A 15390-nucleotide genomic window follows, 5' to 3' on the forward strand; every position below is an offset into this window, starting at 1 on the left:
AATTATTCATTATTTTTATTTTTAATTAATTGTCAAATATACATTAATAAATTTCAACTAATATCTTTGTCTTGACTATTTAATATAAATTATTATTGTTAATTATTAATATGATAACTATTTTCTCTTAATTTAATATGTTTTAGTCAAAAAAGTATTGATCTAAAATTTAATCCATACGTTAGATAAGTAATCGTTTAATTTTACTTTCTATAGAGTACAAATATTTAACTGCAAGACGTTATTATTATGTACATCTAAACAAAGATATTAATTATTCCAAACATTCAAATCCAAATATTTAATATTTATACGATTAGTACTTCTATTTACCTAAAACAGGAGGTTTCAAGTTCAAATCATCTTTCTTAAATGAAAACAATAACTATTTTAAGAAAATTATTTCAAACAACAAAACCGTAAAAAAAACATATACAAATATAATAAAATTTATAAACACTAACAAACTTTTCCCAATGACATCGATGGAGATTCATTAGTATCTATCATCGATAAATTCCAAAAAATTTCTATATTTTGTAATTATTTTAATTCATTTTACAATATTTAAAAACATCCCTTTATTTCATACTAATAAATTTTACCAATATGTTAAAAATTAACTATAAAAAGAGAAGGTTGTACATTTTTGTTGTGTCTATTAGTTGTTAGAATTATTAATCTATAAATTCTACATTTTTAAAAAAAAAAATGGTCTCACTTTTGTCCAACATATATAGCAGCACCCAACTTCCGACTTTAAATGAAAAACAAAAACAAAATCCCATCAAAATCTTAAGGTCCTGTGACCCACCTTGAAATCAAAATCATGCAAAAACTTTGTTCAACGTAACCATTCGAGCTATGACCCACCATGAAATCTAAATTATGCAAAATCTTCGACAACCCAAGATTTGAGTAAGACCCCATACTCAAAAGCCCAAATCCAGCTAGCGATCCGCACCAACCATTAAACAATCTTACAAAACTAAATCCTCTTAATCGCTAACCCATCCATGTTCATTTTAATAGTGTAGGTTATACCCCATCCTGTTCAACCAAGTACACATCAAAACTTCATACTTTCTGCCCTACCTTCCTAAGAAAGAAATATCAACCAATGTGTTCCTATATAAACAAATTGAAATGTCTGAGATCAATAGGGATGATCAATATACTCATAAAACATAGCAAACTGTCACAATAATCTCAACATATCAACATATGCATAATAATCTCAATACATACATAAATATGTATATATCTATACATACATACATACATACATATAAACTTAGATTTAAAGGGGATAAAACACCTCGATTATATTTAAATAATTTTAATAAATTTCTTCACCCACTGAAATGCCGGTCAGTGTCAATATATTACTAAAATTGAAATCCCAACATTGATATCCACGTCAATAGTTTAGTCCTTAAACCTTACAAATATGTCTCTTTCTCATTTCAAAACAGAAAAATTTCACTCCATTCCAAATCCCAACCAACATGGGAATTCTTATAGCAACCCTTATTTTCAAGGCAGGAATATTAAGTTTCAGACAGTAGCTGTGTAGAGCCAAATCATTTGCTTCAATTATATCTACAGCCATTTTCTATATTTACAATCAACAATAAGCAAACATCTTTGCAAGACCTAGTCTATGCAAAGCTGAGGATTTGATCAAATAAGTGATGCTACCAATAAGATGTGCACTCAGATAAATCAATCAATCTAATTAATTCTTTATTTTTTAAAATATAATTTTTCATTTTCTAAATCAATAAAAATTATTACGAACTTACGGTCCAAAAAAATTCAGCTTCGTACGTCTCTCAGGCCATCCAGTTTGGAGCCCATCCATCGTTGCTTTCATCTGTTATATACTAAAATTACAAGAAACTTGCTTTAGAAATCAACAATAAATGGAGCAAATTAAGTTGGTTTAAAGATCTAATTACACAGAAGATTGAAAACAAATCAAGCGGGAGTCGAATGGACAAGAAAGGAGAAACGGCAAGGAGGTGCATTTTGGGATCAATTCAGCGTATCCACAATCAACAATTGAGTTAAGTTATAGCTACTCAGAAAGACAGGAAACAAAATGGCTGTCCTTTATTATTCTCTGAGAAGATGGCAATGAAAAATAATGGAACTCCCAAACAGTTTTTTGATAGAACTTGAGAACAAACATAAATTAACAATCTGTGCTTTCCCGGTGATGAACGAGTTCAGAGAGGACCGGGGAAAGTACCATTCTCCCTCTGCTCATTCCATTTGTCGACCTGCGGAAAAGATGCAGTTATTAACATGCATGTAACATATGGAATAAACTTGTTTAATAGGTTTCACTTTCATCCTTGTTTCCAGCAGGACTATCCCCTAAGATTAAGTATATCAACAAGCAGAGGTTCATGACAGATTTTTCACTTTACGGATTAAAAGTATAAATTAATAATTAGCATGGAGGTAAAATAAAATGTTAAAAGAAGGATTTATGTTAAAAGAATTAAATATGCGATATATTCCCATTTCTTGAAGAGTAACCATGGCCGATAGACTCAACAACCCATAGAATTATGGTATAAGCATTCAAGTGTGTAGCACCTGTAACAAATAGTATAACCCTACCCAATGAAGTTGGATGATCCTAATGTAATCAGCATATTTGATTTGCAAATACATGACTCTAGTTCTTAACGATAGGATCATCTATTAATCGGTTAAAAGACTATCTTGGTCCAAGTTTGTTCAATTATAGTCCATGTATTTTCAATTGTCCAATTCTAGTCTTTGTAGTTTCAATAAGTCTTAAAATTTAGTCCCACTATTAGTTCATTACTGAAATTTTAAAAATACTTTGTTAAGATATTAGCACTTTTACTATAAATTTGGAAGACATTCACATATTGTATTTCTTCTTATGAAAATTATTATTATTATTTAACCAAATTTGGTAAAAATTAACTTCCATGGACTAAATTTCAAATTTATTGAATGTTCAGAGACAATTGAACAAACTTCAAGTATAGGACCCAAAATGGTATTTTAACCAATCATTTACAGAACTCATAGGTTCAAATGGAGTTTTGGTTCCTAAATATCTAATCTACCCATTTTGTAAAATTGGGGGTCCCTATAATTCTAAAATTTTTAATTTTGATCTTTCAATATCTACTAAATTTCACACACATATCAGTGCCTACCTGTAAAAACCTACGAGCTGAAATGACATTGAAAGATATAAATAAAACAATTATAATTAACTCCTAATTCCCAAATAATTGATGGTCAATTAACTCCTAATTCCCAAATAATTGATGGTCAATTAACTCCTAATTCCCAAATAATTGAAGGTATTTAGACCATCCCATCTTTGAGCTCACCTCCTTCAAGCCAACCAGCTCCGTTGCTAAGAAGAGGGCTAACTTACCCTTAATACCCAAAAATAATTCTAACTGCTACCCAAATACGTTTTCTATCATACACCAATTTCCATGTAACGCTCACGCTTTCCAAGAAATTAGAGTTCATCCAAGTTGATTTCCTCCCAAATTCTAATTCATTCACCAGAACAATAAGCAGTTTTTTTCCACTTTTTTCCAACCATAACAATTCAATACATTTTTCTCGGGTCTTTCTCACCATCTGTAACCAAGACATATCTGCATCGCTTGAACTCTATGGTTCATCAAACCCTTGACCTTATGCAGTAGTCTTCCAAATATTTGCAGGTCTTCAACTCGCCAAGCAAAAAAAATCATCCGCAAGACATAACTTCCTTTAACCTCCAACTTGAAATCCAAACTGAATTTCTTACTATAGATTTGACAACATTATGTAAAAATGTTCCAATATTGATTACAGCAGACACGTGAGTGTTTGAAGAGGAAATGTCACCTAGAGAGCTCCATTCCCTTTTTTTTTTCTTTTTTTTTTTTTCCTCTTTTTTCTCTTTTACAAGGGAGCTTATGAGTGCTCCTGTCTATAAAGGTTTAAATAATATCAAGTTAATTGTTCTATCCATTTAACCTTTATATACAATACAATGCAAACAGCACTATCAACTAAAAGTTCCACAAGTTCTATAACTACACAATAAATATAATGATTTTATTAATTCTGAGACAATATTAGCTTATGACGTCACTTTTTTATCCCTGCACATAATCCTCTCAGTTTGAAGACTAAAAAAGTTAATAACTCAAGACTCATTAACCAGAATAAATCTTATGCCCAATATGTGAGGAAGTATATCAAACGCGAGTCTGTAATTAGCTAATATCACTTTATTAAAAGAATACGAGAGATTTGAAGGTCAAGATAAACCATAATTGGAACTAAATCATATACTTGTAAAAGCTTTCAAGGCACAAATAGCTTCCGTAGTCAAAAATATTATAAGCAAGTAATCTAATGCCGGACACCAAGATATCAAAAGAACATTTCCTGGGTTCATAGAGAACATGTTACAATTGGAACTTAGAATTCAATCTAGAGTGCATGCACAAAAATTTTGAGCAATACTAATATCGGAAAAAGGCAAAAAGTTATTGTGGCTATGCACCTAAACGTTAACAGATGCAGAACTGCATCAACATGAGCAGTAAAAGTAGGATAAGACAATTTTAATATGCTTTTAACAACACCAAATGTAACAAAGAACTCACCCATTCACCAGGGCAAAGAGCACGATAATACTTTGCAAATCTTTCACATTCACCAGACTCCTCACCCTTTGCAGTCAGGCACCTGTGGAAGGTTTCGCATATATAAGGGGGAAATAAACTATGAAAATAGAGAAGGCCGTAGACCCTTTCCGTTTTTCCACTTTAACTCTCATTCCAAGTTGTATGAAAAAATGCACCTGTGGAACTCGATGTAACGAGTGAAACAGTGCCTGGTTTGATTTGTAGTAGGGAATCGGAAGTCAGCAGGTGCTGTTTTCAGCTCAATCTGAGGTGACAAACAAGAAGAAAAGGAACAAATAAAAATAATAATCGAAAAAGACATTGAAGACTTAAGACTGAAGAGTACAATCTTGATGAACTCATCTATAGATACTCATTTAATACACATCCTTAAATTTTCATTCAATCTGATATTGGTCATTACGTTTTCCCAATAACATTCTTCCAAAATAGCATCAACAACATTGGTACCAAGTACCTTGTGCCTTCTATACCATACTTCAACTCATGGAAAACAACAGAACATGAACCGACTTCCCTAGGTTACGATATTCAGTTATTGACAATAAAAAGAAAAAATTATCTAGATGTACTCATTGTCATGTATGAAGCATGGATAAACACGATATATACATGAAAAACAGATTTTTTTAACATAAACATTAATTTCATGTGTAAAATTATTCTAAATTGACAGAGTTTGATGTTCTTCTTATCTTCCTTCTATGATTGCTTGGATTTCTATTTACTATCCTTCTCGGATCTGAAATTGAGAAAAGATTCATCCTTCCCATGCGAACTTGTCTTGTCTTCTACCATCTTAATAAACATATATTTCTCAAATCATCAATTCATTCTCCTCTTGTGTGAAGTTTATTTAGACAACTGCCAAAGAATTTATATTCGACAGGATACATGGTGCTGCATTTTCTCTTTTTAAACTCTTTTTCTACAAACATAATAGTTCAGTTATCTTTCAATCAGAGTCCTTGTTGACTAATGAAATCAATGTTTGGGATGTTCTTCTAAGAAGACACTATAGTGAGATATAGTGCGTGCAGTCATAAGAGCAGTACTCAAGATGCGAGTATCAAATTTGGTAGTGATGGGCCAATCTAAAAGGAGGGTTTGTAGATTTTTCAATTGCAAACAAGAATTCCTTCTTAAACTTCAAATCACAAATTTTATCAGCGACATCAACACAAAACCCATTCTTCATCTCCATTTTCTTTCATAACCACAACTTCTCGTTTAAATAAAAAAAGAAGTCATTTTCTTCCTAACAGTTTTGCAGCTTCCAGCGTCCTACTATTCCGTCCAAAATGAAACAAAAGGTAACAAATAAAGGTTTGAAGACTCCGAGCAATATACCCACCAAGCTTTCAAAGAATTTGAATCCTAATGAAATCAGACGAAATCTCAAACCTGACATTACGTTATCCATCTTCAAAACTCTAATGAAATCTCAAACATACGATTACGTCGGAGATTTCGACCAATGAAGCTGATTTGACGAAAGCATCATACTTCCATACAGAAAACAATTGTTGCATCCAAATCGAGGCCGTTAATGATTGGAAAAATACAGAACATCAAAAGAAGAAATGAAAAATCGATACAATACCATTGACTTTTCTAGCAAATAAACAGGGAAAGAGAGCGGAACAAAGCTAACCTCGTCCATGACTGATCGGATTGAAGCTCCTAGAAATTTTGGAGATCAAACGGAAGACTCTAATACAACGTAGAGGAAGACGCAGTTTAAGTTGAACGAAGAAGAGATGTTGGATTTTTGTCCCAATGAAATCATATAAAAGGAGTAGTACTTATCAGTGGGCCGTTCTATATGGGCCTTCTTCGGCCCACCAACACAGCCCGTTAATTCACAATTAAATTAATTAAAGGTAAATGGTAAAAACAAAACAATTTACCCTCAAACTTTCAAAATTATCTCAACTTTCAAACTTTAGAATTTGAAAAAACTTTAGAATTGGATTTTCAAACTTACGTAATTGCTAATTATAAAAGTCTGAAGTTATTACATTTGTAGATCCAATTTTTATAATTATAATAAATTTGAAGGTTCAATTTTAACATTTAAAAGTTCAGTAATCAATTGTTATTAAATATTTGAAGGGGTTTATGCAAGGTTTTTGGAATCTAATGAAATTATTTTATAGGTAAAACATTTTAATTCTTAACCAAATTATATATATAACAAGTCTTTTAAAATGGCTTTTTTAATTTTTTTTTTTTTTTTTTTTTTTTGGATTTTGGAAACAATCAGACTTCGAACATATAGAAGCGATGTTTATAGATTTAATTTTTTTAGAAAAAAAGCAAATAGTTAGCTTCTTTTAACTTTAGTCATAGAAACTAAAAGAATAAGATGAATGGATAGACGACCCTTCTTATTGATCAGATTGGATGTGGTGAATCCTGCTCTCCTGTCCCAATTAGTGAATGACAAACAGAAAGTGTCTCTGATATTTCAATTTTATATTCACGACGAGATAACGAATACTCTAGTCTTAGATGATCTCATTATAATATTTATCCCATAATAGTGTGAGGTCTCCGAAAGTAGAAATACATGACAGATTCAATTTTGTACAATCACATTGTAGACAGTATATGTATGTTAAAGTTCTCTATGGGAGAAGACAGTTTGTTTGGATAGAATTTCTAGATGCTTAAAAAAGTGTTCCAAAGGGAATTTTCTTTTAAGCACATAGAAAATCAATCAAAACAGAGCTGTCTTATTGCTCCCAAGTTCACCAATTTCATCCCAGTCAATCAACTCATACCCAAATGTGTAAGTTCATCTCTATAGTCTATATTACATCATTAATTGACCTCGTTAACATCAATGACATTGTTAACATGATGGTATCTGTGTTTGCATAATACCCGAAATGTTACAGGGAGAAACTTTGAATTAAAGAGTGAGTATACTTTCTTTCTAACAAGTTATGGCAAGCTAATCTGAAGAAAGAAGCAGTTATCATGGCTACACACACTCATCTTCGAGGAATGGATGGATCAAACCTTGTTTCCCAGGCAGCATTGCTACCAATGGGGGCAGCCACACCAGCGCTCGTTCCAGCTGGGGCTGAGCCATGATCAATGGAATGCGAAAATTGACTGTCTCCTGACACCACAGGAGCCATTACAACTTGTGACCTTCCATACATGTCAACATAGCCATTGGCACTGGGCATGTGAGGTGGGTACGAAGGATCCAAACGTGTGTACGCACCACCATATGCATTTGGTGCTACAGAAGAAGCAGATAGTTTTAGTTTCATCGTAAGTGTCAAAAAACGTCCAAAGATGATTAATGAAAAGTGTGAAAAGAAATGTACCGTATGCCCGTTTCTCCACATTCAAAGCCTCGGCTCGCAACCTCTCTACTTCCCTTGCAAGGGCAATCAGATTCATTTCTGTTGCTTTCATTTGCTCTACTTGTTCAATGTTCCTACCTTTTTCATGCTCAAATGTAGCTCTGCGTACCGGGTTAATAAATAAAAAAGAATTAGCACATTAAGTTGAAAATTCAAATTGAGAATCAAATATCAAATATGCATTTCATCCAGATAGAAAAAGAATTCATAGCACATCACCAATTGCCAAGTAACAAATAATTAATGCCGTTAAACCACCGATTGACCCAAAAGTTTAAGCTAATGGATGAAGGCATATTTAACTTTATATCATCATGCACTCCCCTCACTAGTGGATTTGAAACAAATTTCATTGATAAAAATGAAATAATGGAGTAAAAACACCAAGACACGAGACACCAATACTTGTGATTACAAAAAAAGTACCTTTTTAGATAGAAATTGATGCTTCAGAAAAAAAAAGTATTTACATTTACATCAATACATGGCATTAGAAAGCAATGAATCCATAAAACTCTAGGGTTGAAAAAGGTTCCTTAAAAAGTTTTTTTTATAAGAAACATTTCGTTAATAAGATAAAATAAGGGGAAACCCCAAGCGCCTAGAATTGATTACAAAAAGAGCGTCAATTGGAAACTAAGAAAGAAAGGCTAAAGTTCTTAAATGGGTGCCCAATTTTGTACCAAGAAAAAGTCATGGACAGAACAATGTCAAAAGAAGAAGTAAATAGGAAGCAAAATCCTGAAAGAGACGCCTATTGCACTTGCCCTATAAAGTCCGAAAATAAGCCTGAAGAATAGCCAATCAAATAATCTTCTTGCAGTCAAAGAATGGGTGTCCCGCCATAAGAGAGTTCAGGATGACATAAATATTGTTGGAATGAGCAGTAGACCATCCAAAAGCCTCCAAAATGTTGTCCCAAAATTGCAGAGCAAAAGGACAATGAATAAAAAGATGAGCAGGAGACTCAACACGAGCAAAACACATAAAACACCAAGATGGAGAAAGAGACGTAGAAGGCATACGACACCAGAGATGACCAGCAATGTTAATGGCATTATGGCTAAGCTCCCAAAAGTCAACTATTGGGGTGGAAGAGCCAAGCCACTTAAGTACAACATTGGTCACCCTATTCTAACCAATGCGGAACAAAGACAGCCCGTACTACTTTGGTTCCTAACAGAAAGCTTCGTTCAAAGCAAGTCACAAAGTCTTCTCCATTCTGTAGCATGGAATGAATGGCCAACGAAAATGGGTGCAAGAATATCAAAGATGTTGTTAGGCAAAATCAAGGACCAACTAAAAGCATCCACAGCCGTTGCCCAATATCTAGAAGCAGGACACCAATGGCAAAAAGATGTTCAGGATGCTTCAAATCAACAGAACACATAATACACCATGATGGGGAAAGGTAAAAGTATGGCTTTTTTTAAGCTAATCTGCTATATTAATAACCCCAAGACTAAGCTCCCAAAGGATTTTTCTTTTTTTTCAATGAGAAACATTTCATTAAAAAATGAAATAGGAAAAACACCTAAACCTAGAGGTGATTACCTCCCGAAGGAAGATTAGGAAGATTTTAATCTTGTTTGGATGAACGCCATTCAAACTACGAAATAAAGATTATACGGGAAGTCAGGGTACTTTGGCAAGGTGGATTTGTAATCCATTTGTGTCTCATCAAACTAAAAGAATCAGCGAAAGTTCGCGAGGATACATAGGTCATGGAAAGAAGTATGAAAATGGGTGCATTTTAATGCATCTATGTTTAATCTTAATTCTAAAATGTTAAGTGATTATTTTTTATTTCTATTATCAAGTTGGGGGTTGCCTTTTAAAATTACTTTTGTTCTTGTAGGCCAGTTGCCTGGTTTTGGTAGGCTAAAAAATTGGTTTCTCATATAAAAAGAAGAAGAAAAAAAAGTAATAACAAAGAATTTAGTATTTTGATTTTAGTCTGAATTATGTTAATGGCCAAAAAATTCTTGAGCTAAATAGTTGTAACTGAAACATTGTAAAAGAAAAGTAGCAAACGTTGAAATACATCTCACCTCAACCTTTGGTGTTCTTTCCTCAAATCCTCGAGCTCAGCATGTAAATTGGGTAGATTCTTAATATCAGACTCTGTTTTATTCAACTCCTGGGTTGCTTGTTGAATTTGGAAGGTTAATTCTTGTTTGTCTTTGACCAAGCTTTGAGCCTCCATGTGGGCCTGCTGCAAATCCTTCTTCAGCCCCTCTCCCGCTTCAATACTTGCTTCCATTTTTGCAATCTTATCTAGCAATACTCTCATCTGAATATCACTTTCAGTTTGAATGCTTCGAATATGTGCTCGCACGGTTTGTATTTCTTTCTCGGCACCCACAAGCTCTTGCCTCAAAGTGACATGAGCAGTTGCCAACTTATGATTTTCCCTTGCAAGTTTTTCTATGTCAGATGTCTGTACAGCTAATTTGTCCTCTAGTAATTCAAGAGACTTGTGACCAACAGCAGAATCTGATCCAGGAAATGGACCATGGCGCATCAACCCTGGAGCCTTAACAGGACGCCCATTGTATAGTGGTTGAAGTGTTTCCCTCGAGGACATTTATATTTATAACTTATCTCAAGCACTGGTTTCACTGCACGAATTTCAAAGGATATGCACACTTTTATGCACAGCTAGATGCTTGAACTAAAAAACATGTATAAAACAGAAACACACTTATGGACGTAATTTTATAACTAAATCAAGTACTTGATAATTTTAAGAGAAGAAAGTTATTTCTTAAAGAATAATCAGGTCTTAAAATCCAGCTAGACCAGTTGAAAGACAAGCAACTCTATGCATTTGTACCAGGGAGACAAATCCTAAATGCATCTGTTATTACAAATGAGATTATTGATGATTGAAGTGCTCGAAAGAAGAAGAGTTTGATTATTAAACTTGCTTTAGAGAAAGAAAACCTTTGATAAGACGAATTAGGGTTTCTTGAGGTGATCCTCCAAGTTAAAGCTTTTGGCCCTTTATGGCAAAAGTTGATCATTGGTTGTATTTCTAATCCTAGTTATTCTAATATAATGATCCACCAAGTGGAAAATTAATCACACTTGTGGTTCCTTTAAGGGTTTCATTGATCTGGTTCTTTCTAAGGTTTAATACTGGTGTAAATCCTCACACCTCTTGAAAGATTATAGTCTTTCTTCTTTACTAAAGAGAGGACAACTGTTCTTGTAATCCACCTATGGTGAGCATTTCGTCTATCAATACCTTGTCTCTAAAAGTTAAATAAATAAATAAAGACGCAATAGCCTCCAACTCCCTAGAAACACTTTTATTTCGAATTAATACTCCAGAGGATCTCCAAGAATCCTGCTTGTGAACAAACTTCTGTTTTTTTTCTCTTTTTTCCAAAAGAGAGCCAAACTACTCAAGTCCAAGGCAAATAGGAATTAGCTCCAACAAACCGCCTAAAAAAGAACACCTCCAAAAATATATGATCAAAAGCCTATTTATCGAGAAAGCACCCCAATGAGGCCTAAAGGCCAAAACAAAGCAGGAAAGTTTCTGTACAGCAGGCAAGGAGTAATTTTCCCTTAACGCAACTGACAAGGAGAAAAGTTTGACTATCTTCTAGACTTTCACCTTCCAAAGTTCAAAAGACCAAGTTCTGCAATCCGTGGGCCTTGAAGTAACACAAAACCATGGGAAGGGGCAGTAAGTAGTTAACTCATTTAACTCCCTTTCAGCCAAGAGCGCTTCTGGACTGGAAGTAAAAAACAGACTACCAGAGGAAAAGTTGAGAAAAGGTAGTGTGAGATAAGAGCATTAGTTTCCAATAGCGAGAGAGTAAAGGTGAGGGTATTGGGTAAAACAACTAAAAAGAACTGTCAATCCATTGATCCTCCTGAAAACATATCAAACGCCAATTTCCGCTGAATAGTTTAACACAAGAAATAATGTGGGACAAACATTCTGAAAAAGCTTTCTTAATGCCTCCAAACCAAAACAAAGGTAACAAATAAAGTTTGAAAACTCCAAGCAACATATCGTTTATCAACCAAGCCTGGAAAAGAATTCATGGCTCGGCAGTTGGCACACGCAGAACATAATCCAATTTAGAGCACAATCCATCTTCAAAACTCTAATTAAATCTCCACCCTACGAGTACCTCGCACATTGTGACCAGTGAAGCTGGTTTGAAGGGGAAGCATCAAAGAAAAAGCAGAAATGCCATTCCTTTAAACTATAATCCAGATTACAAGTATAATCCAAACAAAGCAAGCAATACAGGAACATGTTTTCAAAACAGAAAACGATCAGTGAATCCAAATTGAGGCCGCTCATGATTGGAAAAAGGAAATGAAAATGGATTCACTACCATTGATTTCTCTTATAACTAAATACAGAAGGAGAGTGATGTTGAAGGATTAGAGTAAGTTAGGTTGTCTTGGTTAAATCCTTAGCTGATTAGAATTAGGATTAGTTTTCTTAATTGATTAGGTTAGGATCATGACTAGTTTCCTTAGTTTATAAAGATTAGGATTGGTTTCTCTTATTAATTGAGATTAAGATTAAGATTAGTTTCCTTTACAATTCTCTATAACCATAGGAATTGTCTTCTCGTATTCATAACTTTTGATTCCCACTTTGCTTTTATTCTTACATATTCCTCTCCTTTCATCATTTAGGCTATATCAGGAAACAAAAGGAATCTTACAAGTTTAGTATTTTACGTAATCACTCCCAAACTTACTCGTTCGAATTACCATAATGTAAACAAATATTCAAGATCAAAAACCCAAATGACATAAACCAAAAAATTCGTATACCATACAAAGAAATTTGAAAAATCTCAAAACAATTGACTCTGCTGCCAGCCTACCATTAACAGAGGCTTAGGAGAAGCCAAAAAATTCATGTTTTAAGCAAGCTTCCTAACTTCCATAAGCTTGTAAAAGCGAAACCAAAAACATGGGATGCGAGAATGAAGAACCCCATATCATAAAACCACAGAACCCCAGAAAAAAAAATAGTTTTTCATCAGCAAAATTAAGAAGCATGGATGACCAAATACGCAATAAGTGAATTCAAAAGAAGGATAAAAACAAAATTGAGACGAACCAGATGGTTTTCTTGCCCCGATATTGGAAAGTTGAGACGATAAAGAATCACAAACGACAGATTAAACAGAATTTGTAGATGAACTCTAACATTGAAAGAATACAGAATTGGGAAAGAAAGCCATTTCGTTTATTTGTTTTTCTTTTTCCCTCCTAATTACAAAGTTAGGGTTTTGTTTTCATCAATTTGATTTCTTTTAAAAATATATACTTTTATTTGAAATCATTCTTGCTTTAGTTACATTTGGTTGTAAATCTTTACCGATCTCTATTTTCTTTTTACCCTCGTAGAAATAGTAAAAAAAAAGTTTATGATAATAAGATCCGTGTTACTACATTTTCTAAATTATAAAAAATAGCAAATTTAAAAGTAAATAACAACAACCTCCGATATCATTAAAATAATCTATATACATTATCCTGTGACAAGTAGTATATATCGACATCAATAGACGATCTTTAACTTTAAGAAGTGTAACTCTCTTAAACATTTAAAAGATACAAACTTCCTTCTATATTCAATAGAAAACTTGGATTAAGAATCATATGTGTAATTATATCTAAATCAAATACAAACCAAAAGTTCGATAAATTGACAAATTAATTTTTTTAAAATATTTGTTGAACTATGTAATACAAGTTTTGACCCCAACTTTTATAGGAGTAATTATTTAATCTATCGATTTTAATTATTATCAATTTAGTTTTTATATTCTATATTTTGAAAAATATTATCTAGATTTTTTTAGATTTCTTACACGTAGATTGAAACAATCAATTTGTTTATAAATTATAAAGACTAAATTGCTATATAATAAAAAAAAGGTAAATATTAATTTATTTCACTAAACTTCGGAGATTGTATCGATTTAAACTTCAAACTAATAATTATATTAATTTAAACCATAAAGTTTATCTCTTTAAACCTTAAGCTATAATTGTCTTTAATCTAAACCGTGAACTTTCATAAAGATATCAATCTAAACCCTTCATTATGTTTTATCATAATGATACGTTTACGAAAGCTCAACTTTTAAATTGATACACATATGAAAGTTCAATGTTTAAATTGATAATTTGTGAAAGTTCAATGTTTAAATGAATAGAATTACTAGCTTATCCATAGAGTTTACGGTTTAAATTGATACAACCTCCAAACTTCAAAAATACAAATATTATTTATCCACCGATCAAAATTGACACATTTAAGTTTGATGGTATCATATTATATGAAAGTATAATTTATTTTTTAAAAGAAGTAAAAGAACCCTAAAAATTAATTTAACTCGCACATGGTCTAGTTGGTTTAAGGTATCATTCGACTATGTTAAAATTTAAGTCTAAGTTTATGTTTATTCTTCTAGTGGTAAGACTTAAGAGACCCTTTAAAGATGATTAGTGATCAACGTGCCAACTTAGACTAAATGAACTACGAATTGAAGTTAGTTTTAAAATTATAGAGACTAAATTAAATTTATTGTAAATATCGATCAAGAGTTTATTGCTATCTTTTTAAATAAATAAACGAAATAGTAAATGAACTCATATCGACTATAAATTTATGATAATTTGTTCTACAACTAGAGACAACAATTAATCTGAAATTAGAGAAAACAAAACACAAATAAAATTTTACAAAAACTTAGACGAACCAACGTATGAGTCGTTTTATATATATTCAACACACTTAATTATATTCAATCGATCTTTTGTACAAAAGTCAATAATAATCCATTAATACAAACATATTATAAAAATTATAGGTTTTAACATAGTCCATTTAGACTTATCAAACTAAACATTAAAGAATGGTTTTCTAAGCCGATACTATTGTATTAGAATTTTGTAGACAAGTTGATAATTAGAACTTAATTACTTCAATTAGATATTACCACTTTTCTAGAATGATCCACCACTAATACTCAAATTCTTGGAGGTCAACCCCACACATAAAAATAAAATATTAATTATATTTAGAATAAAAGAAATTCATATTGAATATTTCCACTTTCTAAAATGCCCATTAGTTGACTCTATCTCAAAGCAATTACATGAAAACACTAATTTTATTCATTATATAACCATTGATAATATTCTTAATCTAAACAAAAGTATTATTATTATTATTATTATTATTAATATTATTATTATTATTATGTTTTATACATCATCTTTTTTATCTTGAAATTTTA

At 32.2% G+C, this 15390-nt stretch overlaps 2 protein-coding genes across 5 annotated transcripts; both read right to left on the reverse strand.

Annotated features, from left to right (window-relative positions):
• Nucleotides 1-787: 787 nt before the first annotated feature.
• Nucleotides 788-6498, reverse strand: LOC103493433 (cytochrome c oxidase subunit 6b-2). 3 transcript variants are annotated; one of them, XM_051084616.1, is made up of 5 exons: nucleotides 6367-6470; nucleotides 4868-4956; nucleotides 4671-4752; nucleotides 1806-1886; nucleotides 788-1128 (listed from the first exon to the last, which is right to left on the reverse strand). In XM_051084616.1, the coding sequence occupies exons 1-4, from the start codon at nucleotides 6373-6375 to the stop codon at nucleotides 1836-1838; spliced, it is 231 nt and encodes a 76-aa protein (XP_050940573.1). In that variant the 5' UTR covers nucleotides 6376-6470; the 3' UTR covers nucleotides 788-1128; nucleotides 1806-1835. The 3 variants fall into 3 exon arrangements, with proteins under 3 accessions (XP_050940573.1, XP_050940574.1, XP_008452371.1); XM_051084617.1 differs by lacking the exon at nucleotides 788-1128 and adding an exon at nucleotides 1308-1615; XM_008454149.3 differs by lacking the exons at nucleotides 788-1128; nucleotides 1806-1886 and adding an exon at nucleotides 1997-2285 and having other exon boundaries at nucleotides 6367-6498.
• Nucleotides 6499-7503: 1005 nt separating this feature from the next.
• Nucleotides 7504-13387, reverse strand: LOC103493435 (protein FLX-like 4). Of its 2 annotated transcripts, none has more exons than XM_008454163.3 (4): nucleotides 13200-13387; nucleotides 10147-10716; nucleotides 8057-8196; nucleotides 7504-7968 (listed from the first exon to the last, which is right to left on the reverse strand). In XM_008454163.3, exons 2-4 carry the CDS (start codon nucleotides 10680-10682, stop codon nucleotides 7712-7714), a joined length of 933 nt encoding a protein of 310 aa, XP_008452385.1. In that variant the 5' UTR covers nucleotides 10683-10716; nucleotides 13200-13387; the 3' UTR covers nucleotides 7504-7711. The 2 variants fall into 2 exon arrangements, with proteins under 2 accessions (XP_008452385.1, XP_050940575.1); XM_051084618.1 differs by lacking the exon at nucleotides 13200-13387 and adding an exon at nucleotides 12961-13082.
• Nucleotides 13388-15390: the final 2003 nt, after the last annotated feature.

Source organism: Cucumis melo, chromosome 5, assembly GCF_025177605.1.
Source record: "Cucumis melo cultivar AY chromosome 5, USDA_Cmelo_AY_1.0, whole genome shotgun sequence".
Lineage (NCBI taxonomy): Eukaryota > Viridiplantae > Streptophyta > Magnoliopsida > Cucurbitales > Cucurbitaceae > Cucumis > Cucumis melo.